General features: G+C 35.1%; 1 protein-coding gene and 2 pseudogenes across 3 annotated transcripts; 1 reads left to right on the forward strand and 2 right to left on the reverse strand.

Moving 5' to 3' along the window:
- Window positions 1–5,902: 5,902 nt before the first annotated feature.
- Window positions 5,903–9,056, forward strand: LOC148196913 (U-box domain-containing protein 9-like). 2 transcript variants are annotated; one of them, XM_088092300.1, is made up of 2 exons: window positions 5,903–6,456; window positions 7,737–9,056. In XM_088092300.1, exons 1-2 carry the CDS (start codon window positions 6,154–6,156, stop codon window positions 8,820–8,822), a joined length of 1,389 nt encoding a protein of 462 aa, XP_087948426.1. In that variant the 5' UTR covers window positions 5,903–6,153; the 3' UTR covers window positions 8,823–9,056. The 2 variants fall into 2 exon arrangements, with proteins under 2 accessions (XP_087948426.1, XP_087948425.1); XM_088092299.1 differs by having other exon boundaries at window positions 6,306–6,445; window positions 7,737–9,052.
- Window positions 9,057–17,284: 8,228 nt separating this feature from the next.
- On the reverse strand, window positions 17,285–21,066 carry LOC148196914 (E3 ubiquitin-protein ligase CHIP-like; annotated as a pseudogene). The gene is made up of 8 exons (XR_015780354.1): window positions 20,731–21,066; window positions 20,555–20,622; window positions 19,951–20,014; window positions 19,563–19,634; window positions 19,005–19,138; window positions 18,706–18,857; window positions 18,485–18,595; window positions 17,285–18,400 (listed from the first exon to the last, which is right to left on the reverse strand). The product of XR_015780354.1 is annotated as an E3 ubiquitin-protein ligase CHIP-like (transcript).
- Window positions 21,067–22,521: 1,455 nt separating this feature from the next.
- On the reverse strand, window positions 22,522–26,055 carry LOC148196915 (uncharacterized; annotated as a pseudogene).
- Window positions 26,056–26,581: the final 526 nt, after the last annotated feature.

The following is a 26,581-nucleotide window of genomic DNA, read 5'->3' on the forward strand; positions in this document are numbered from 1 at the left end:
CCGTCCGTCCCAGCATTGAACTCTTTGGCTTGTTCTGAACCGAGCGTGCTAAAGATCTTCACCAGCTCTTCATCCTCTCGTTGCTTCATTCTAATCCGATCAAAGATGTTGCTAGATATTCTAAGGTTACAGCACTTAATGATGTTTGGCTCCAACTCAAACTGCAACCTTAGATCTCTAAAACTTTCAACCAAACCAAGCTCTTTCACCATCATCAACGATACATGCACTGCCTTCCTGCTTAGAGCATCCGCCACAACATTGGCCTTTCCAGGGTGATAAAGCAACTCAAATTCATAATCTTTTAAGAACTCCAACCAACGTCTCTGCCTCATGTTCAACTCCTTTTGATCAAATAAATATTTGAGGCTCTTGTGATCACTGAAGACTTGGAATGTTGATCCGTAAAGATAATGCCTCCAAATCTTCAGTGCAAAAACGACCGCTGCCAATTCCAGGTCGTGCGTTGGATAGTTGCGTTCATGAATCTTCAACTGACGAGACGCGTATGCTACCGCTCGTCTCTCTTGCATAAGCACACAGCCCAACCCTTGATGGGACGCGTCACAGTACACTTCAAAGGGCTTGGTCGTGTCTGGAATTATCAAAACTGGAGCGCTCGTCAGTTTTTCCTTCAGCTCCTGGAAACGCTCCTCACACAGATCAGTCCAGGCGAACGGCTGATCCTTTCTAGTCAATTGGGTAAGCGGAGCCACTATCTTGGCGAATCCCTCTATGAAGCGTCTGTAGTAGCCCGCAAGCCCAACGAAACTTCTCACTTCTGTGACCGAACGCGGGCTCTTCCAATCCAACACTGCTCTTACCTTAGAAGGATCCACTGAAATACCTTCAGCCGAGACCACATGGCCCAAAAATTGTACCTCCTTCATCCAAAATTCACACTTGGACAGTTTTGCATACAACTCCTTTTCTCTCAACACGCTCAGCACTGCCCTCAAGTGTTCTTCATGCTCGGCTTGTGTCTTAGAGTAGATGAGAATATCATCTATGAAAACGACCACAAACTTGTCCAAGTAAGGTTTGAATATGCGGTTCATATAATCCATGAACACTGCAGGAGCGTTCGTCACTCCAAATGGCATCACTACATACTCGTAGTGTCCATAACGAGACCTAAACGCTGTCTTCTGAATGTCGTCCTCTTTCACCCTAATCTGATGATATCCCGAACGCAAGTCTATCTTTGAAAATACCGTTGCCCCATGCAGTTGATCCAACAAATCGTCAATCCTTGGCAACGGGTACTTGTTTTTGATGGTCAGCTTGTTCAATTGTCTGTAATCTATGCACAACCGAGAGCTGCCATCCTTCTTTTTCACCAAGAGCACAGGCGCTCCCCATGGTGATACGCTCGGTCTAATAAACTGCTTCTCCATCAACTCTTCAATCTGCTTTTTAAGTTCCACCAACTCTGCAGGCGCCATCCGGTATGGTTGAACTGAGATAGGTGCGGCTGTCGTCACCAAATCAATGGTGAATTCGACTTCTCGAGCAGGAGGTGACCCAGGTATTTCCTCTGGAAAAACGTCCTGAAACTCCCCCAAAATGGACGTTCGTTCCTTACTGCCAATAACGGACGTTCGTTCTTTACTGCCAGTAACGGACGTTCGTTCTTGCCTCAACTTTCCCAGCTCTTGGTCTTCATGCGTCATGATGAGGAAACAAGCAGCGCCCTCCATAATGTCTTCTTTTAATTTACCGAGCGTCACACCCAAATCTTCTTCGTCTTCTTCAGGAAAAATTAACTCCTTAGCTCCACAATCTATGAGAATGCGATTGGTATTCAGCCAATCCATTCCCAAAATTACCTCTAAATCTTTGAGAGGCAAACAGATGAGATTCACCTTGTATCTACGCCCTTCTACCTCAATAGGACATCTAACGCACATGGTAGACGTCCTAACCTCACCAGCTGCTGGTGTTGACACCACCAGGTCAAACTGCATCTCACTCGCTGCTAACCCCAGTTTTTCAACGCACGCCTTCGAGATGAAGGAGTGTGTTGCCCCCGAATCATACAACACACAGCAAGGTATTCCATGAAGTAAGCAGGTACCAGTGACGAGCGTACCTGAGCTCGCTGCCTCCGCTCCAGTGATCGCATACACTCGACCCACTGCTTGAGCTCGTCCCCCTCTCGGCTGATTCCTTGCAGCATTTGGTGGTCTCATTACTGCTCGTCCTCCAGAGTTGCACTCGTTCGCCACATGCCCATTCCTTCCGCAACGAGTGCAATGTTTTCCACCCAACAACTGAGGGCATGACGAACGGTAATGCGGCCCTCCACACTGAAAACAAGTAATACCACCTTGCTGCCCATACTGTCCGGCAGGAACCAATGCTTGCGATCCGCTTGTGTTCGTGAGCTGATTTGGACGAGCGTAAGGGAATCTCCTCTGACTGGTATTATTTCTTGTTACGATTGATCCCCTTACACCCTGTTGTTGCTTCTTGTGCTTTTCCACCTCTGCCATGTTCTTCTCCAACACCTTGGCCCTCTCAACCATGGCAGGAAACGTTCGTATGCACAAGCTTGAAATCAATACCTTCAAATCACTTTTCAGCCCGTTCTCAAACTTTCGGCATTGCCATTCTTCACTTGTAGCCATAGTATAGAATCTGACAAGGTGTTTGAATTTGTTGGTATACTCGGAGACGGACATACCTCCTTGGACGAGCTGCAGAAATTCAACTTCTTTGGCAAAGCGGACGCTGTCAGGGAAGTACTCTTCATAGAACTTGTTTCTGAAAACTTCCCAAGTAATCTGCTGTTGAGCGTCCGTTAGAATGGCTCTGGCGCTCGCCCACCAGTGACTAGCATCACCAGTTAATAAATATTCTGTAAATGCCAAACGGTTGTCGTCTAGGCACCTTTTGGCATCATAAATCCTCTCCATGTCCCTTAGCCATTGGTCCGCTGCATCCGGAAGTCCCTTTCCATTGAACTTGGCAGGATGATGTTGTAGAAAACTTTCCAAACTCCATTCCGTAGTGGGCTGGGTGGCATTGGAAGAGGACGCTCCTGGCGTGCCTCTGGTAGCAGCAAGAATATCCATCAATTGCCTCTGCGTGGCTTCCGAACTGGCGCGAGCGGCCTCCATAATCTGCATGGCGTTCTGATTTTGCTGCATCAGAGTGGCGTTCTGTTCCATCAGAGTATTATTCTTCTGTTGCAACCTATCTATCACGGATTCCAACAGCCTAGCGTTGTTGGACGCGTCAGTATCATTCGGCTGTGGGGGAGGAGGAAGTCTAGGCGCCATAGGTTCTCTGGTTCATCAGAAAACGAGCGTTAGAATTGTTCAAGAGTTAAAAACAATAACTCACTAAACATATAATAAGCACACAGCAAAAACACAGTGTACTCATATCCTACAGTGTCCTTTTTATAGAACAAAACTGCTCTGATACCACTAATGTAACATCCCAAAATATAGTAATTACCATGATTTAGAATTAATTACAATTAACAGTAAATAAGCAGTTTTTACCATCTACCAAGTCCTCAAGCCGAACGGCTTAAGGTTGCAGAGTTTCAATATACAGCTCAAAATAACGAGCGCTAATAACGAACGGTTTTACCAAAACATATAACCGAACGTTTAAAAAATAAACTAAACATTTACAAACTGATCTACCGAGCGCGCTAAGGCTCGGCCTTTACTTCTACCTCCACCAGATTAGCTTCATCCAAATTTTCTTCTTCCAGCATTTCTTCAAGGGACGTACCACCATCTGCTCACATCCACAACGGATGATCATTGCAAGACAGGACGAACGTACATGGACAATTGACAACACAAGGAAAAACGAAAGGGTAAGCCTATAATATTTAATTCACACATCCAACATACACATTCAACATTTCAATGCACACGTACAACATACAATTGAACATAATCCATCATAGTAATTTATAAGTATATAATAGACGACCGTCCGGACTGTATGAACCATGTAGCTACAGGCGTCCTTGCACCCGAGTGATGTAGTAACTGGGATACACTCAACAGCTGCCACTCGAGGTTAGCTCTATCCAAAGTACCCCTAAGGAATAGAACCTCCTGCCATTCCCACACATGACTACCCCCTTCTACGTGAAGATGAGTATCACGGAATATCAGGATGGACCAAGCCAGCATTAGCTAACCACAGTCATACTTTACCAATTCAATATTCAACATATCTGAGACGTTCCTCCTTGGAACGCTCGTTCAAATTCCATAATCATAAGATCACTTAATATAACGTTCGCACTGTAATTTATCATAATTCATAATCAATCTCATCTTTAACTTTAAGAGTACAAAAGGACGAACGTTCAGTCCTTTGAAGAAAATAGGACGAACGTTCAAATACAGTACTGGGTGGACGGACGTAACTCTCTGTTTGACCAATTAAATGAACTGATGCCAGTATTTGAACGAACGTAAGAGGATAAATATTCAAATGTTGGAACGAACGCTATTTTGAACGAACGCTTCGGTATCAAACCGAGCGCTGTTTAAGACGAACGCTTCGGTATCAGACCGAGCGCTGTTTAAGACGAACGCTTCGGTATCAGACCGAGCGCTGTTTAGGACGAACGCTTCGGTATAAGACCGAGCGTCATTTAGAACTAACGTTCGACATAAGACCGAACGATATTAAGGACGAACGTTCGACAGAAGGCCGAATGCTATAAGGGCGAACGCTTCGGTTAAAGACCGAGCGTTACGTATTTATAAAGTTTCAAATATTTATAAACAGCTGAGCTGGACGAACGCTCAGACATCCAAATGGGGACGCTCGTTCTCGAGCAGAATTCTTTCCAAATGAAAGATTTCCATTCTAAGTGATTTTAAGGAAAACCGAACGGTCTAAGACCGTACAGTGACGAGCGTCATTTATCAATGGGGATGAATAAAATTTCAGATTTCTCAACCTTAGCAAATTTTCCAGATTTCAACATTTAAACTTTATACTTTATAATTCATAAGATTCTCAAATTTATGAACTTTAAAATTTCATTCCACTAACTTCATATTCAACATCAATATTCAGATTTACTTCGTACAACAAAACATCCATTTTTCATACGTATCAAACCATCATGCAGATCAATCAAAATCAGAAACCAGATTCCATAACAGTGATCGTCCATACAGCTCAAACATCATACATGCAATCCAGATTACACAACATGCAAGTATAAATTAAACATATAAGCTTCCCTTACCTGGATAGCAGGGTTCGTTCAACAGCAAAGATTTGATTTGTCTCTTAGACTTTCTACCCTCAGTTTCACTAACTATCTTCACTTGATCTAAACATCAAAATCAGAGATTGCTTAAAAATAGTTCATGCATGAACCGAGGACATGGTTTCGAATGAAACCCTAACGGAAGAACTGCTAGCGAAAGGAACTTAACAGCTTAGAATCTAATTCTGTTCGGTCCAAAGTGACGAGCACAGCTGGACGAACACTCCTACGGTTCTGAAATGGAATTTGGAGAAAGCTTGGTGAGTTACAGTAGAGAAAAGTTTACTGGTTTATGAGAGAAGTTGGAGAAGATGAAGGGTTTGGGTTCTGAGGAAGAGGATGAGTGGTGCAGGTAAGAGAGAGAATTCTAGAAAATCCAGTTTTGTGAAATTCATGTTCGTTTGAGCGAACGTATCCCAAGCTGACACCTGCCCACTGAATTCTGAACTGGAAACTTCTTCTGCAACACGTGGCGTGTGTGCATGTGAAGCCATGTGCGTTTTCAGAGAATGATGGGCGCGGTTTCAGTGTATGTCAGAGAGGGATGTGATTAGATTAGGGAGTGGGTTTCAATGAGATAAGCATGGATTGTGGTGTGCATTAATGGTGATATGACAGGTAATTTACAGAGTAAATTTTCAGGGTCTCACGGAGAGAGAGAGAGATTCACTCACTCACACAAATTTCCTTTCTTTTGAAAAGAAGAGCCATACGTAAAGGAGAGAGAAAGAGAGAAGAGAAGATGAAACACAGGGTGTCGAACAGCTGATATTCTCTGCTTCTCCATTCTCTGAACCAAATTTTCAATTTTTAACACAAGCAAGCTTCTGGGGTTGTTGAAAAGTAGAAGGCTTTGGGGTCTGATCCATTGGGATCATCATCATCATCACATGGCCAAGCCAGGGGTGGTTGAATCTGATCCAGGGGTGATGGTGAAGAAGGCCATAGAGTTGAAGAGGGAGCTTCAGAGGTTGGTGAAGTCCATTGTGGATGATGAGGATTGCAGCACTGAGACCATTGATCAGGCAAAAGAGACTCTTTCTGTTCTCAAGGAGTTGAAACTCAGAAGGAGGTCTTCACTGTCTTTGAAGCTGCACAACAGGAATGTGTCATCTTGCCCTGATGAATTCAAGTGTCCTCTTTCCAAGGAATTGATGAGAGATCCTGTCATTGTGCCTTCTGGTCAGATTAGTGCCAGAATTTTAAGTGGAGAATCAGAATTCTTAATCTTTTTTTTTCTTTGTTAATCCTCTTATTTTGCCTATAAACAAACTATTGACATGCTTTGATTTTTAAGATATTGAAGGTATTTATTTTTACATTTAATACCCTTTTCTATAAAATATTGGAAGGATTGGTAACTTTTTGTGGTGTCTGAGGAAATGCTGGAAGCAGAACTAAAACAAAATTAGGGTGCTGTGCTGTTATGGTTATTAATTTAAAAAACATCTGGGCACATGAAAAAATGAGTTGATGAATTATCCAGTTGAGGCGAAAAGGGTAGAAAGTTCTTAACAAAAATGCTTTTTTTGTTTCATTTTTGTAGGAATTAATTTAACTAAAGTAAGATATAGATTCTGGTTTTGGCCTTTTGTACATCTCTCTTTTGCTGGAATTCTGTACTTTATTCTATATTAAGTGGCTAAAAAGGTGCGGGAAAGATAGAAAGGGAATATATTCAGTTCTTCCCAAGTCCAGTGCAGAGCCATAGAGATATTTTTTTTCTTTTGTTTGATGAAGTTAATTATATTGTTCATATTATCTGTTTTAATAAATGTGATGGTAAATCGTTCCAACGTTTGGAGTTGTGTTTTCCTCTGTTTGTTCCTTGTTTTCTTTCAATCCAAACAGTTTTAAACTGTTTCACATTTTGTTGTTCAATGTGTGAGTGGGAATTGCTGCATTTTACTTTGAAATAGTTTTACACTGGCTCTCATGGAAGTGCAATACCAAGTACTTTTTGTTTGATGTGCCGAACTTCTGTGATCTTCCATCTAGTTATGTAGTTAGCTTTACTGCATTTATGTTTGAAGTGTACATTTCAAGAAACAAAAAAGAGGAAAAAGAAAAAAGAAAAAGGGCAATTTGATGATGTACCTATGATAGCCATTGCAGATGGAAAGAGAAGGAGTGGGAGGTGGAAAAAGAATAATATTATTCTGTGTCCATAAATGTGATTCTTGAGTGAGTGGCGGTGGTGATTGTATATTTTGTGTAGAACTTTTGACTGGTTTTCTCAAAAGGGAATAATTAAAATCTAGTGTTCTTGGCCTTTTTCTTTTTCTAAATTACTACAGTGATGTCTTCCACCACCACCCAACTACCTTTTCTTACTATCTGTCCAAAGCCTTTTTCTGTGCAATGATACTGATTTGTTGAGTTTGAAACAGATATGGAGTTTATGCAGACATTTTCCCTGTCCAATTATGAACAATGATTCATTTTTTTCCCTCTTTTGGTTTCAATCATGCAGACATATGATAGACCTTTCATTCAAAAATGGCTAAGTGCTGGAAACAGGACTTGCCCTCGAACGCATCAAGTTCTTTCACAAACTGTTCTTACACCAAATCATCTAATAAGGGAAATGATAGAACAGTGGTCAAAAAACCAAGGTGTTGAATTGTCGAATACTGTTCAATACATCGATGAGGAAGGTTTAAACGAAGCAGACAGAGAGATTTTTCTCCGTTTGCTTAAGAAAATGTCATCAACACTTTCTGATCAGAAGATGGCTGCAAAAGAACTGCGCATGTTGACAAAGAAGCATCCTTGTTTCCGGGTACTTTTCTGCGATTCTGCAGATGCGATTCCCCAATTGCTGAAGCCAATTTGTGGGAGTGATTCTTCCAGCAGTGTTCACCCTGATCTCCAAGAAGACGTGATCACAACACTCCTCAATATCTCTATTCATGACAACAACAAAAAGCTAGTGGCTGAAACACCAATGGTGATTCCTCTCCTTATGAGAGCATTGAGATCAGGAACAATTGAAACAAGAAGCAATGCTGCAGCTGCCCTTTTCACCTTGTCGGCTATTGACTCAAACAAGGAAATCATAGGGAAATCAGGTGCCTTAAAGCCATTGATCGATCTCTTAGAAGAAGGGCATCCCTTGGCCATGAAGGATGTTGCTTCAGCAATTTTTAACATATGTGTGATGCATGAGAACAAGGCAAGAGCAGTGAAGGAGGGTGCAGTGAGAGTGATTTTGACAAAGATAAAGAATGAGGTTCATGTTGATGAATTACTAGCCATCCTTGCACTGCTTTCAAGTCACCAAAGGGCTGTTCATGAGATGGGAGATCTTGGAGCAGTGGTTAGCTTGCTGAGAATTATCAGAGAGAGCTCATGTGAACGCAACAAAGAGAATTGTGTGGCAATCCTTCAAACAATTTGTTTGCATGACAGATCAAAGTTGAAGGAAATAAGGGAAGAAGAGAACAGTCACAAAACAATCTCTGAGCTAGCACAGAGTGGAACATCAAGGGCTAAGAGAAAAGCTAGTGGAATTCTTGAGAGACTTAACAGGGTTGTTAATATCACACACACTGCATAATGTCTCTGCAGCCCTCTCTCATCGTATATTCTGCATAATTCTCTCTCTCTCCACCAATTTTTGTACATTCCCTTTTCTCAACTCATCTTCATCAGTTACTCACTCAATAAAGTCATCTGCTCTTTGCCTCCAAAATCTTCCATACACAACTCTCTACCATGGATGTTTTGGCTTAAAACTTTTACTTATGTTTATAATATATATCATCTCTATGTTACATTATATGGTGTTATGTTATGGAAAGAAAGAACATTAGGATAGTCTGGGCCCACTCAAAGTTCAAACAAGTAAAACTCTTGTTTTAAACCATCTTACAGTGCTCTTCTATGATTATGAGCACAGAAAATTTTTCATTGTTTAAAATTGGTTAAACACAATTGCTTGCTTATACAGGGATTTTATATAATCAAGACCATATCACATGTTACAATGGGAAAAAAAAATTTAAACAACGGTTGTAAAAGTTAAACAATTTATCTAAACGACAATGCTAAAGTTTCTCTAAAGTGAAATTCCATTATGAATTTAGTAATATTGTTAGATTATTTTAATTGTTTTTTGGATCAATACATTGATCTTAATTGAAATTGAACTAAATTAAATTTACATTATACCTTTTTTTGCAAATTACCTCAAACTTTTTTAGTTTATTATTTTTAGAAAAATGTTCCATTAATACACACGTGTCTCTATAAACATCTAATTTCATTAAGAGACGATTTAGATGCATTGTATGGGTTGCGTGTAAGGACCTAGAGAAAGAATCTCACTTTTTCTAAAACCACTTTTCCTCTCTAAAACTTCAACCATAACTTTCTTTGCTTTCTCTCTACCAAATCTTGAAATTGAACCGGTGTATCGTCATTTAGGTGGTGATTCTGTGTTCCCATAGTCGAGAGCTTCGACTTGAACCGATCAAGTTCAGTTTTTGAGGGGTACTGTAACTGCGGGTCTTTGAGCTGAGTAAAGAAGTTTCAAGGTAAGAGGAGCTAGAGTTTGGTTAAAATTTGTTGTATGCTATGTGTGATGTTTTGTAGGAATTACGCTTGTTGATGTAGGTTACAATCTGGTTTGAGGGTTTTAAGGGATAGAAATGAAATTGGGCAACTTGTAGAAGTGAATTTGGATTTTAAAGTGTCAAAAGTGGTTTGATACACCTAGTCTTGGATCTAGTGATCAAATGGATGTTTGTTTTAACTTATAAACGTGTTTTTCCATCAATACAAATGTGTAAAGAACCCCTTTAGTCATTAAAACAGGTTCCAAGTGCATCAAAAGTCAAATTTCATGGTTGCTGTCAACTGGTATGGGGTTGGGCGCCCTCTAGTTCGCGCCCCAAGCACCCCCCGAGCGCCCTTGGATGCGAGGCGGTTCACGCCGAGCGCCCCATGTTGTCTTTGTTTTTGATAGTTCTTGGGGTTCCATATGTCCGTTCTGGACGTTCCTTAGGTTGTTTTGGGGGTTTTGAACCTGTCTGGAACTGTTGGTGATGGTTTCAAAGTCATTTTCTTTGTCTAAGTATGAGTTACGGGGTTTTGTGTTGTTTAGTGGTTCTCTTGGGATTGTTATTGTCTGGTAATGTGTATTAGATTGATTAATGTTGTTTGCTTAACAGATTGTCATGTACGGTTATGTATGAGACTTGGGTGGTTGGAAAGAACATGGTTGTGAACTATAATGATGTATTTGAGTATGAATTGTACATCTTGTGGTGAGATGATTGGAAGTGGTTGTGCGAAGTGTTATTGTTGTTCTGTATAATTGTATGGAGCTTTGAACTGGTATGTCTATCCCTACACTCAAAGCATTTTTCATGCTCAAATAGAGAAGAACAGTGTGAGTGGTGAGAGTAGAGGGAGGTCCTCGTCTATAGTCTTAGAGTTTAGACATAGATATATTGAGGGATTTACCTTGCATAGTGTTGGGGAGGGCCAGCTGAACTATGCAAGTGCAAAGACGACCAATAGTTTGACAATTATACCAATTCAGATGAGTTGTGTTGAATGTTTGAGTCATGGTTTAAAGGGTATGCTTTAATTATTCTTTTATATGTAACTAAGCATGATGACATCAATTGATTGTACTATATGTTTATTGCTTGTTTATCTAGCCCACCCTTGTTTCTGTGTTGTGTGTTGCTTGTGTATGTTTTTCCTTTGTGATGATCATCTATTTGGATGAGAGCAGATGTTGTTAAGGAGATACCTTTGGAGCAAGTACTAGAGAGGATGTTGATGTTGTAGTATAGTCTTTTTAGGATTTCTAAATTTAAGTTTGGTGTTATTTTGAAATACTCTAAATTGTTTAAGTTTTAAGTTTTGTTCTTTATGTGGATGATTGTAATATCAACTACGGAACTACTATTCTACTCTGACTGTTCTCTTTATTGGAATAATGACATCTTTATTATATAAGTTGTTATATATTTGAGGATGTCACATGTATCAATTTTGTTTTCTGGTGGCCAATGTGATTTTGATTTCTTTAAGAGATTTATTATGTTAGGTGAATTATTCCTTATGAGTGGGGTAATATATATACATATATTAATTTTTGGAGAGAAAGAGATGATATTTGTGAGTTAAAGCAAATTGGTAATAATATAAACTCCCATTAGAATGAAAAAAATAATTGAATTGGTAATTTGATTAAATGACGAACATTTAAGATGCTCTAAAGAGAGATACTACATGATAAAAAGAAACGAAAAATATTATAATTGAGTGAATGTAATACACATGCGTAGATAATATATTATTATTATTATTATTATTATTATTATTATTATTATTATTATTATTATTATTATTGTATGGGTATTGTTTGTATATTTTTTTTAATAAACTATAAGAACTTTACAGAAAATTGTTTTTAAGGATACTTTCTATATGTTTAGGTATAAAAAAAATTGTATAATTTTCCAAAGCATATTAAAATTAATTTTAAGAGTAGAAATCAAAGCACATGCATTCATATTCCGAATTATGGAATCCAAGTTGACTTAGTGTGGATTAATTTAAGAGGATAATTATTTTTTATGGCTATTCTTTAATGTAAATTTAATACTTAAAAGATTAAGCTGCATTAATTAAATTTGATTCCTTAAGCAAATTAGAAGGGACTTTTTTTTTCCATTTTTCATCAATAATGGTTGTACAAAAAAGAAGAAAGAGCCATACGTAAGAAGCAACATAGAAAAAAAAGATAAAAATGTGAAAATGAAAGGAAAGAAATATTACCTCAGAACTCAGTAGGGACCAAGTTCACTTAGAAAAGACGAGAGACCAAGTTCACTTAGAAAAGACGAGAAAGAAAGAAAGTGATTGGAGAAAACATCACTTCACCATTCAACACTGATTGATTCCAAATCTTTTAAACAAATAAAAACTATTAAAGCGAATAATATAATAAATTTTCTGGTAAAAAGAGACTAAAGAACTTATTATTATTCCAAAAGAACTCGATAGATTTTGAATTGAAATTTTTTGTCTACAAATTCCAAATCATTTATCATCCACTTTAAAATATTTTTAAATATATTGTATATATAAATATGAACACTTGATACAAGATTAAATTAGATAATAATAGACTTTTGTTATTTTAAACCGTTCATAAAATGTAACATTTTTTCACATACTAATTATCAAATGACCTAATCGGATAAAACTACTTGGTTAATAAGTTTAATGAATAAAATACTTGACGTGTTAGTGGTTAATCAATTATGTCATAGTCTTTATTATTGTTGTGTTATACTATTAAAAGATGCACACGTTTGATATTTATGAATACTATGTTGTAAATATCTCATACAAGGAGTCTTTATTTGATACCTGTATGGATAACTTCATTAAATGATTGTTCAAAGTATATACCATTAATATTTGATATGAAAATCATTAGTGTGTAAAGTTAAACTACAAAGTTTACCTATTAATAGTGCAATGTTTAACACTTTCATACATTAAACACAAAAAGTAGAATAAGTTAATAAAAGTCAAGTACTAGTATAACATGTTAATGATTTGTTTTTATCGATGCAAACATTATAGATATACAAGTTGATTATAGAAGGAAGAGTTAAATATATACAAGTTGACTCAAGAACAAATATACCATTTAATAAAGGCTTAATACCCTATTTTGTCCCAGTTTCGCTCGAAAATGTAAAATTAGTCAATCCTTTAAAAAAATGTGTCAATTACGTCCTCACTTAATCAATGAAATCCCTTCTGTTAAATCCGTACAAACGGCGTTAATTAAAGAAAGAGAAAAATAATTAACGTCATTTGTACGGATTTAACGGAAGGGATTTCATTGATACAAATTTTATTAAGTGAGGACGTAATTGACGCATTTTGTAAAGGATGAACTAATTTGACATTTTCAAACAAAACTGGGAACAAAATAGGGTATTAAGCCTTTTATAAATGATCTAAAAAACTTAGAGAAGTGTAAAATGTGATAAAAATAAATACACATGAAATATATGAATTCGCTTTTAGTATTTGTCCTCAAATTTGTAAAAAATACATGAATATTTTTTGCACAAAAGCGGAAACATTATTTTTGTATTTCTAATTGGAAGCATGAATTTTTTTTAAGAGAATTAAATTATTTTAACTAATCCTATTTTTAATGTATTATTTTTATTTTAAATTATTTCATTCTCATTGCTTAAATGTATGCACATTATCATAACGATTATAATTATGAAAAAGTTGAATACGAAAGTTCTTCCAAGGTCACATCCAGTGCTAACGAAATGAAAAAAATAACAATAATGTTTTTAAAGTTATCACAAGATGATGATTAAATACTACATATTTTAGTTGCAAAGTATAAATAAATAAAGAGGATAATAATAAAAAGTAAGTTAAATGAAAGTAAATAAAGTAATATATAATTCAAAATAAATAAGTGCTTAGTAAAACACACAGAAGTTTATTAAAATTAATTTTAACCTCACTTTCCCATGTCTTCTTGATTAAAGTAATACACTATAAATACTTTTAGAAACTTAAGATTTCTTTCAATCTCTTGTTTCAAATTCTCGCTCTCCTTCTCTCTTTCCCATGTACAGAGATGACAAAAACTTTTATACCAATGGATATATGCATGTAAAATTTGTGGCTCATGGATATCCTTAATGAATTATCAAGGGTAATGGGTACATGTATTTTATAACTCGTTTGTTGATGGAGGCAAGTACAAGTATTATAGTATCTGATTCATAGATACATTTTATTAGCATGGCTAAAAAATTTGTATCCGTGACCGATAGTTGATACTCGAGAATATTTATTATATGCGGGTTAGAGATAGTGGATATTTTAATACTTATTATAAACGGTCTGGTGCGGGTATTATATTATTCATACCCGCGGATATCCACAAAATGAAAATAAAATTTATATTTTATAAGGTTAAATTTAATTAAAATTAAATTTTAATTTATATTATATTTTATATATTTACGGGTATCTACGGGTTTTAAAATACCCGCGAGTATTTTTGAAACGGATATCCGTGCGGGTAGCCAATGTGGATAGCGGGTGGATTCTTTTTTTCAGGTTGGGTTGTGGGTAGGCACCATCTGTGCCCGACCGGACTCATTGTCATCCCTACATGTTACTAACTAATAATTATTAGTGAATTTTATTTGAGTATTTTTTTAAAAATTTAAATTATCAAAATAAAATTATTAATAAAAGAAATATTAATCATGGAATAATTGTTTAAAATTTTACTTTATATATTTCTACGTTTTATATTTACACCTTGAAATTGAAGTCATTTTATAACAGGTTAAACATGTTTTTAGTTCTTGAACTTTGATGTAAAATTGGAATTCGTCTTGTTCGAAACTTTAATATATTTTGGTCCTCAATATTTAAAAATGAATGGATATAATTCTTTTAATCCAATTATGATAAATTTTATTAATGTGTCAAACACATTTCATTCTAGTATGAGTTGTTGACATGGTTTAATATGTTTCCATTTCAATATCAATTAGGAAATGCATTTGACATGTAAAAAAAAATTATGTAATTGGATTAAAAATGACTATATTCATTTGAGTACTGTCAAAACGGGCCACCCGACCCAACCTAACCTAACCCATCACGGGTTGGTCACTTAGTAAGCCAACCTAACCCGATAACGAGCTGAAAAAATTCGAACTCGGCCTAGTCTATCACAGATTGGTAGGTTAAACGAGTTGATTCACTTAATTACAAGTTCTTTTTAATTCCAAAAAAAATTACAATTTGTCTGTAATTCAAACTTAAATAATTTCACTCTAAAATGATGTTAAACTCCAAAAACAATTCAAAATAAAAAAATTAACATAAAACTCAAATGTAATCCAAAAGCAAACTCAAGAAACGAATAAATAAATTTATAATATTAATAATTTTTGTGTCACTTATCTATTTATAAGATTAGAGTCTTGAATTGATAAATTTATAATATTTTGTTCTCTTGAAATGTCTTTTTCTTTATTCTCATTTACAATACAATAAAAAATAGTTAACTAATAATAATTAAACACAAAATAATAAATAATTAAACTAAACTAGGTGGAATGATGAGCCAATCATGCTCACCACGGGTTCAATCCAGGTGTGTCGGGTTCTAATTAAGCCGGGTTGAAAATTATTCCTATAAAAAAATTTCATTTTTTTCAAACCCAACTCGACTGAAACTCTTAGTGGGTCAGGTTGACCAACGAGTTCTAACCCATTTTGATAATGCTAATTTATTCACTTTTAAAGTTTAAAATCCAAAATGTATCAAAGTTTCAAATAAAAACCAATTTTACATTAAAATTCAGGATTATAAACATACTCAACTCTTTTGTAAAAAAATTTATATATTCAAGCAATGCATTTAAATTTACTTTTTAAAAAGAACAAATTTAATTGCATTTATATTTTAGTGATTAATTTGATTTGAATTATACTTAATTTTTTTTTATCTAAAATTATATTTTAAAGATTTATTTTTAAATAGTTTTATCAAGAGACGAGTAGCACACAACATTACTCCTCCTATGGTAAAAAAAATTAATGTAATTGGATTAAAAATGACTATATTCATTTGAGTGTTGTCAAAACGAGCCCCCCGACTCAACCTAGTCCAGTCCATCACAGGTTGGTCACTTAGTGAGCTAACTCAACCCAATAGCGAGCTGAAAAATTCGAACTCGGTCTAGTCTACCACAGATTGGTGGGTTAAACGAGTTGATTCACTTATTCACTTAATTACAAGTTTTTTTTAATTCCAAAATAAATTACAATCTGTTTGTAATTTAAATTTAAATAATTTTACTCTAAAATGATGTTAAACTCCAAAAACAATTCAAAATAAAAAAATTAACATAAAAACTCAAATGTAATCCAAAAGCAAAATCAAGAAACGAATAAATAAATTTATAATATTAATAATTTTTGTGTTACTTATCTATTTATAAGATTAGAGTCTTGAATGGATAAATTTATAATATTTTGTTCTCTTGAAATGTCTTTTTCTTTATTCCCATTTACAATACAATAAAAAAAAGTTAACTAATAATAATGAAACACAAAATAATAAATAATTAAACTAAACTAGGTGGATTGGTGAGCGAACCCTGCTCATCACAGGTTCAATCCGGGTGTGCTGGATTCTAATTAAGCCGAGTTGAAAATTATCCCTATAAAAAATTTCATTTTTTCAAACCGAACTCGACTGAAACCCTTAGTGGATCATATTGACCATGGTAATGCTAATTTATTCACTTTTAAAGTTTAAAAATCAAAATATATCAAAGTTTCAAATAAAAACCAATTTTGTATTAAAATTCAGGAGTATAAACATACTTAACCATTTTATAAAATATTAATTTTTAAAAATTTATATATTGAAGCAACGCATTTAAATTTACTTTTTAAAAAGAACAAATTTAATTGCATTTATATTTTAGTGATTAATTTTATCTAAAATTATATTTTAAAGATTTGTTTTTAAATAGTTTTATCAAGAGACGAGTAGCAGACAACATTACTCCTCGTATCGTACCCAACCTGGTAACCACTCTGTAACGGGTGAGAAAAATGAAAGTCTAACAAATGCTGAGCTGGATGTGGGGGACATGTCTGTCATACCAGAAAATCATTTGGCAGGTGATCCACAAGGAAAAGGGAGCAGGAAAAGCATGAGGCGTAAGAGAGAGAATATATTTATGAAGGATTACGTGCTCTAGGGAAGATATGCGTGTGGTATGTTCTCTCTGACCAATTCTGTTATTCCCCTCTTCTTACTGTACACCTCTCCTTCTGAAATTCTTCTTTTATGAATGAACCAGGTTAATCCATTGTGAAATGGCTATTGGGATGCTTCCGTTATTGGCTGAATACCTATCACTATATTGTTCAGTTTCCTTTTGTTCACTATGAAATACCCATATCAGACCTCTGTCATATTTTGATTACAATAAAATTATCCATTCCAGAGTTTATTTTTAATTCATTCTCTGTTTCTATTGTGGGGTTGTTTTTTTGTTACTGTTTCACACTCCTACCCATATAGCTTACATTCTCTTTTAACTTTTCTTCTACTTCATCAATTTATAGACCAAGTTTAATCTATTTTCATTTTTTTCTTCCAAGTCATGATTACGTGGATTAATGAAGAGATAATCCTGATCTCGTTGTCATATCTTCTTCATTTTCTTTTCTTTTTTCTTTTTTTAAATTCTTTCTTCTTATCACTTATAAAAATACTTCTTTTAAAAAATATTTTTTAAAACAAAAGTTTGTTTTAGTGCTTCATCATACTTAAACTTAACATTTAACGACAGTTCTTTACCATTACATGTCATTTAGTCCTTCATTATACTTAAATTTCACATTTTATGACATTTTTTTACCATTACAATATTGATAGAAGTAAATTCACATAAATTGTACAAAGATGATAGAAATAATACATTCACATATTGTCTAAAGATAAAAATATTAAAAAAAAAATTAAAACCAAAAAAGTTTTATCAATCATATCTAAGATCTAGTAACAAGTGACATCTCATACAATTAAACTTGTTTAACTTTTACAAATACATGTAATCTACATTATTTCTTTTGCACATCTCATGCTATTAAAAGTATAAACATGTAAAGTATTATTTCTACACATATTAATAAAAATAATGAATAAAATTAAAAATTATTAATAAAAAATAGACTCATTTTTCTTTGCTTTCAAGTCGTCCAAACACATACACTTTCTACCATAATTCTTTTCATTATACTCAATTTCCACCAACGCAATTTCTATATCAACATCCAAAGATAGCATTAGTTTCCCACAAGAGATAAAGACCCACTTACATTGGCTACTATTCTATATAAAGAAGTGAAGGAGAAGAACATCAAACCCAAAACAAACTATTAAAAGCTTTTGGTTAATATATCTTTGTATGCCCACCCATGTTTATCCAAGAATGCCTCAACTGCTTGCTTTATTGCTAGGTTTGGTATTAGCTGTGATGGATCAAGAGGTTCTCGAGTCACTGGATCAAACTTACCCACCTAATTTTAGACAAATTAAGAGGATGTAATACCATGAATAACAAAAAATTTAGTCTCAAGGATCTCACATACAAATCAATTTACCTTCTCAAGATGATCAATAATCACTGTCTTCTCGTATGTAAGTCCACTTGGGGTAATCACAGGATCACAGAAAATATCAAGTGAGATTCTACAGCACAGATAATCTGGCACCTAAAATAATTGACAAATGTATTCCCAGGATAAATCATATAGACATTTGAAAAGGACCTATTAAGTTACAAAGAAGATAAAACAAAAGATCAGAGTTGAGTTGTGTGTACCTCAGTAGGCATGTCTTCGTTCTGCAACTTTATCAAACACTCTTCCTAAAGCCTCTAACTGTTCTAAATGGGTAGTATCATCTTCTACAGATCCTTCCGTGAGGGGGACTTCGAGAAAATGTTTTTCCTTTAGAGCATCCTCACAAGCTTCTCTGAGATAAACAACATTTATGACAATAGCTCAACATGATAAATTATCATTCTCTAACCAACAAATAAGTTACAGTACATAGAAAAACAAGTATTAAGGAATGAGTCATAGTTATGTAGGTCCAATAATCACTAGAAAATTAACATACTTCAAGCTCTGTAGTTCCCATGATCGCTTAACATATGAATGTTCCCACTCTAGGTATTTTGCTTTTGCAAGCTCTTGCCATATTTCCTCTACCATTTGGCCCTTAGGATGGGAACCTCTATCAAGATCCAAAGCCTGTTAATGACCATAACCAATGAGAAACTAGTCGTGCATAAAAAGAGGGAAAAATCCATGTTATGGAAAAAATAATGTTTGTGGCTTCTTTTCACTTCGAATATTAAAGTTGCATCTAAATAGAACTAACGTCAAAATGAAAAGAAGCTACCAACATAAATTTTTCATTCCTGATGAATATTCTCTAATTTGATATTTTAAAAATCATATAAAAAGAATAAAATAATAGCATAAATTTACTATGTTAATTTCATGTTCATCTTTATAAGCATTATATAACTATTTAAATTTAAAAATAGAATATTTGCCTAGCCCTGCTTTCCCTCCCAGTTATATGCAAAAATAATAGTTATATATCTCAAAGCATGTAAAAATTCCTTAAGAATATAGGAAATAAGTGGCATCAACGGAGAATAAATACAACCTTCTTCAATTCTAAGATTCCTCTAGCAAACTCTTGTCTCTCTACCAATGCAAGACCTAACATATAGTGGGCCTGAATTAGCAAAAGAAATATAAGCAGCAGTTAATTATGTAACAGTATATTATCGAAAACAATAATAAGATATACATAAGGTGTAATGCAATGCAACAACTATGATATAAAAAACCTAATAAATCTTGTCAAGATAAGTCCTGATACCAAATTAGATAGTGATGAAATCTAATGCAATACTACAAAACTAGGTTGTAAGATGAGTTTTGCATCCTTTGTATGTTATGATTTGTTCATTTCTAATGTGAGATCTTCAACCCAATGCATCTTACGTGTTCCATCAATGACATGAAAATAACAAGTAGATGACAAATACCTTAACCAAATTGCTGTCAAGCTTGATAGCTTCACGAGAGTCTTCCTCTACTCTGGTCCAATTACTGCAATCACCAAAATTAAACATGATACTCTCAAGAAAACAAACAAAAAAAAAATCCCTAACAAAATAAAGTAAAGTAAACAAATATTATACTTCCTATAAATGAACCCACTCGCAATTTAGTTACCACATCAAAATTCAACCCTTAAATATACAAACTAATTTCACTTCTTTTGCTCTTTGTAGTAGAGACCAACTCGAGAAGGGTTCCAATGAAATAATTCAAGAATTCAGTCGAACAAACAATCACTCTGTAAAAACAACAAATCAATAATAATTAAAAAAAAGGATCTGGGTTTAACTTTATCACATAAAAAAACAGATTATGAGGTGAATGTTAGTACCACTTATGTACCATTTTTCAAATTCGACCTCTAGTGCCATTTTAGAATAATGTAACGAAATGCTATAAAGTTTACTTTTTTCATCTATAAACTGAAATTTCGACACTATGTTTTGTTTAAGCGGGGCATTTTTCGACAATAATAATAAAAAAAATGAAGAGGGAAAACAAAACATGGTAGGGTTCCAAATTCAAAACCTGCGCTTGAGATGACAGAGAGCACGGTTGGTCCAATACACCGGAACATCGGGGCACAGTGCAATCGCCTTGAAGTCGAACGAGAAAAGAGATAAATCAATAAGCAAGAAAAACAGCAAAAGCTACAAACATGACAACATGCACCAACCAAAAAGCCCTGAAAGAAAAAAAAAGACCTCAGTGTAAGCATCAATGGCAGCTCCAAAACGCTGTTTCTTGAAGTAATTGTTGCCGTCCTTTCGAAGTTGCTCCGCTTGTTTTGCCACAGACAAGAAATCCTCGACTTTTGGAGGCATTGTTGTTTGTTTGTTGGTTCCTTTCCCTCCCTGCAACAGAGTGCTTAAGTGCGTTGTGTGAGAAGAATGGGCATTGGAGGAAGAAGTAAATGCGTGAAGTTGAAGAGTGCGTAATTACGAGACATTGTTTAATTTGTTTGGGCACTAAATCCAGCCCCTTAAATGTGGTAAGGGTTACTACTACTTTCCAAAGATTCAATGGGTCGACTTCCTCTTCTCAACACTACGTTTGGGGAATATGAAAATTGTATCTATCGAACAAAGCATTTATATATAAGAGAGAAGAGAGAGGGAGGGGTTTAATTAAGTTTCAAATCATTCATAAATTGATAATTTAATTTAGGTTTAAACCTTACTTTGGTCTTCATATTTGTGTGTCAATTTCAAGTGAGTCATCGTTTTTTTTTTTCGGTCTCAATCGGGTCCATAAACTTGTTAAAATGAGTCAATTAAGCTATTTCCATTAATTTATCAGTAACGTTGTTTGTTTGTGATTACATGGTGCACATAAAATAAGCTTAGTTATAATGATTTAAATACGTGAATATTAGTTTCTTGAAAAAACGTATATACGTGGCAGGGAATGAGGGAATTAGTGATTTTTATTGGGTTTTTTAATTGAAACAGAAACACTTAAAAGGGAATTAGGGATTTCATGAGTTAGGGATTTTGATGTGGTGAGTGAGTGTGAGAATTAGGGCTCGGGAGAATTTGCGAAGACAAAGAGAATCACGTGGTGGTGGACGAACTGAATTGAAAGTGGAGGCCAGTTAAGGTTAGTTTCATATCCTTTCGCCTTTATGAATATGTAGTTATTTTGCTATGTTTATATGTTGTTGTGATCCCGATTTTACTATCCTTTAGAGTTTAGGTTATAATTGGTTTGGTATTGTTATTATGGGATGGGTCTTGATTTTGGTATGTTACTGTATGTTGAAATGTGTACAGTGTTGTGGTCCCAAAATTGCATTTATCAATTGTTTTGAAGTAGTGGTCCCCTTTTCTGTCTGAGTGTTTCCTTAGTGGGGATGTTAGTTTGTTCCCTTGTTCCTTTGATGTCTAACTGTTTGCTTAGTTAGTAAAGAGTAAAATCATAATATCCCCCCTAATGTACAGGTCCTAAAAGCTTGTGCTTCAAACATAATATTGCATGGCTGAACGTATTAAAGTTGTGGTCCATCATTGTGGGCATTTTGTTAGTGATGACAATGGAAATTTAAAATTTGATGGCGAGATAGCAAAATGGTCTTATGATCCATACCTGTGGAGCTATTTTGGAATATTAACTTCAGTGAAAGACATAGGTTATATAGACATAAAAGAACTTTGGTACAGTTTAGGAGGTCGGTCAGTAGTGCCAGATATGTTAGAATTGTTGACTGATGATAGGGGTGCTATGCATATGCTGAATATTACAAGGTTAAATGATGAAGTTCATTTGTATGTGGTTCATAATACCATGGAATCACAGATAATAGAAATGATTGATTGGGTTGATAGTGATGTTAATGATGAAGGTGATGTTGCAAGACAAATGGAGGGTGAGGCTGAGGGTGAGGTTCACGGTGAGGATGAGGGTCAGGTTGAGGGTGAGGTTCAAGGTGATGTTGAGGGTGAGGATAAGGGTCAGGTTGAAGGTGAGGCTGAAGTTGGAACATAAATGGAGTAGGATTACTGTGAGGGTGAGGTTGAAGGTGAGGCTGAAATTGGAACAAAAATGGAGTAGGGTGAGAGTGAAGTTGCTAAACACATTGAACATGTTGAGAATGGTGAAGTACATGATATAGAGGAGGTTGAGATACATGATGTAAATGATTTTGAGCTAGAAGATGTAGAAAAGGATGAGAATGGGGATGATCATGTAGATGAGTCTATGAGTGAAGAAAGTCTAGTTGATGTCACCATTGTGTTCGAACAATCGGTACCATTATAGAGTTGCGCAGCGGAATAAAATATTCGGAAAGCGTGTTACGGTCACAAATCAAGTTTTGATGGTTCGTTTTAGAAAAACAATTTTCTTAGAGAAAATTAATCAAACAGTTAACATGCGTAAAAGGTAAAGAGTATAGAGAGTAGAAAAATTGATACACTGGATTTTTATCCTGGTTCGAATCAAAAGATTCTACGTCCAGTCGTTAATCACTATAAATAGTGATTAACCTTTTTCACTAAAAATGGTTTCACAGATTACAACTAATAGTGAATAAAGCAGATAAATAAACCTTCCTTCGACGAACGAACAGGAAGAAGAACACTTTGCCAACTCGAAGAGAAACGCTCCGAATATCGACAAACGAAACGCGAGCTTCTCCTATTCACGAGACCAGGCAGAGCACCTTGCTAACTCGAAGAGAGCTTGCTCCGACTATCGACACACGACACACGAGCCTCTCCTGTTCACGAGACCAAGCAAGGGAACTTGAACTATAGCTTCTGATAACTTCCTCTGACAAACAGTATTCTACAAGAGCTTCTGTTCAACAACGTTACAATTGATCTTCACAGAAACCCAATATATAGCTAGCTGTTCTGAATATCTAAGGTTAAGTCTCAACTGCCACGAATAATCGATTATTGTAAGTGATAATCGATTATTTAAGTCCGTTACAGGGTTTTCAAAATGTGATAATCGATTATATGAAGTGATAATCGATTATTCCTGTATGACTCTGTGATAATCGATTATTGCCATTCCATAATCGATTATTGCAGTTAAAAATGCAAGTTTACAAGGTTTACAAGAATTTCCTACTACATTTAATTTCTACAAATTGCTTTTAACTAATTCTAATATCTTCTTCAACTAAAACTTCTTGTAGCATCATCAAAACAAATTTCTTCAAGATTTACCAATACTCCTTATTGGTAACAATCTCCCCCTTTTTGATGATGATCAAAAATTCAATTTTAAAAGCAAGTTTGGCTTACCTGCAAAACATACAAGCTAACAAACAACAAGGTTAGCAATACCTATAATAATTTATACTTCTCCCCTTGTATTATTCTTCTCCCCCTTTTTGATCAGAAGCAAAAAGACCGGATGTTAAAGGCTCCCCCTAAATATGATCTCCCCCTCAATTAAACAAAGGATGCATATGATCAAGAGATCATTTTATTTATGAAAATAAAGATTACATTATAAGAAGACACATAACAGACAAAATTATAACATAGATGAAATGGCAAGTAAACAACAAAACAGTCTCCAAAAAAAAAAAAAGTTTTTTTTTTTTTTTTTTTTTACGCTGTGACTTAAGATAATCGATTATTACATTAAATAATCGATTATGTGCGAGCCAAAATGTTAAAATCCAAATTTTTGAGGACGAGATAATCGATTATTACCTTTGGTAATCGATTATTTACGTTAATTTCCGAAAAACACAAATTTGGGCCAAATTTTCAACTTTAAGACACATCTAACATTCATAAATCATTTCAAAGCTCTTAAAAAATACCAGGATACCATAGAGTCTTCTTTTCCTTTTGAAAAATTAACCTGCAAAACCAAACAATAGAGTTTTGGTCCCCATAATCTCATTTGGGTCCTTTAAGATTAGAGACAATTTACTTTATAACAGGAATCCAAGCATATTTTCCATTTGGAACATCAAAATGTTTAATTCTACATTTGTTAGAAGTGTGCCCCTTTTTCATACAATAAAAGCATGTGACAACATTTGGGTTTCTATAAGACACAATTCCTTTTTCAACCCATACCCTACGAGTTCTTATCACTTTAGACTTTTTGTGTAAATGCGTGTTTCCACTTCTAGCATTGCTTCTCTCAAAGTTTGTTTTGGCATGTGACTTAGACTTAGTTGCGTTTGCAAGTAAATTCTCAAGAATGTCAATATCAAACATATGACTTTTACACGATAAACATTCAACAGGTTGTACAACAACATCAGATTCAGATAACTTAGTTTCTAGATTACTAACTTTGTTTCTCAAAACAACTTCGTCATCTAGTACTTTTTCATACTTCAATTTCAATTCATTATGCTCTTTCTTTAACTTTTTATGAGCAACATCAAGTTTTTCAGATTCATTTAACAAATCAAGAAATGCCTTTTGTAAATCAAATTCATCACTTGACTCTAAGCTAGAATCACTTACTTGGCTTCCTGCATCTTCTGAGTCTGCCATTAAGCACAAATTAGCTTCTTCATCTGAATTGCTTGAACTTGAAGAACTAGAAGCATTGTCTTCCCAAGCTATGTAAGCTTTCTTCTTCTTTGAAAATTTTCTCTCCTTCTTTTCTTCACTTTTCCTATTATTAGGACAATCAGTCTTCATATGTCCTCTTTCTCCACATCCATAACATTTAACGCTTGATGGAGATCCTTGATTTTCTTTCCTTTCTCCACGGTATTTGTCTTTTCCCTTTGCTTTCATAAATTTAGCAAACTTCTTAATCATAAGACTCATGTTTTCCTCATCGTTATCGGAATCATCATCCTCAATTCTCTTATAACTTTTTCCTTTTGAAATTTCAGATTTGAAGGCAAGTGTCTTTCTTTTGCCTTGATCCTCTTCTGTAGTTAATCTTTTCAGCTCAAGCTCATGCTCACGAAGCTTTCCAAAGAGAATCGCCGTTGACATCTGAGTGAGGTTTTGAGACTCCGAGATGGCAGTCACCTTTGGTTGCCAAGACCTGTCTAATGATTTCAAAATTTTCACATTCAATTAATCAGTGTCAAAAGTCTTACCTAAACCTGTTAGGTGGTTCACAATGTGAGTGAAACGCTTCTGGACATCAGAAATTGGTTCTCCAGGTTGCATTCTGAACATCTCATACTCCTGGATGAGTGTATTCTTCCTTGCACGTTTCACGTCGTCTGTACCCTCATGTGTGACTCTGAGGACCTCCCACATTTCCTGTGCTGTCTTACATATTGAAATTCTATAAAATTCATCAAGTACAACAGCAGATGAAATAATATTACGAGCCTTAATATCAAATTGGGCTCTTCTATTTTCCTCAGGTGTCCAGTTAAAGTATGGTTTTTCTACTTCTACACCATCAACAGTTCTTTTAGGAATATAGGGACCATTTAGCACAGCTTCCCAGATGCCTCTGTCAACAGACCCCATAAAAGTTTCCATTCTGACTTTCCAGAATGCATAGTTATCACCAGTAAAGAGTGGTGGTCTGTTGATGGAAGCACCCTCGGCATATACTTGATTTTGATGACCGGCCATTTTCGAAAGAATTTGAAAAAATATCAAAGCAAGCTCTGATACCAATTGTTGGAACAATCGGTACCGTTATAGAGTTGCGCAGCGGAATAAAATATTCGGAAAGCGTGTTACGGTCACAAATCAAGTTTTGATGGTTCGTTTTAGAAAAACAATTTTCTTAGAGAAAATTAATCAAACAGTTAACATGCGTAAAAGGTAAAGAGTATAGAGAGTAGAAAAATTGATACACTGGATTTTTATCCTGGTTCGAATCAAAAGATTCTACGTCCAGTCGTTAATCACTATAAATAGTGATTAACCTTTTTCACTAAAAATGGTTTCACAGATTACAACTAATAGTGAATAAAGCAGATAAATAAACCTTCCTTCGACGAACGAACAGGAAGAAGAACACTTTGCCAACTCGAAGAGAAACGCTCCGAATATCGACAAACGAAACGCGAGCTTCTCCTATTCACGAGACCAGGCAGAGCACCTTGCTAACTCGAAGAGAGCTTGCTCCGACTATCGACACACGACACACGAG

Source organism: Vigna umbellata, chromosome 6, assembly GCF_029865625.1.
Source record: "Vigna umbellata cultivar VRB3 chromosome 6, Vumbellata_1.0, whole genome shotgun sequence".
Classification (NCBI taxonomy): Eukaryota; Viridiplantae; Streptophyta; class Magnoliopsida; order Fabales; family Fabaceae; genus Vigna; species Vigna umbellata.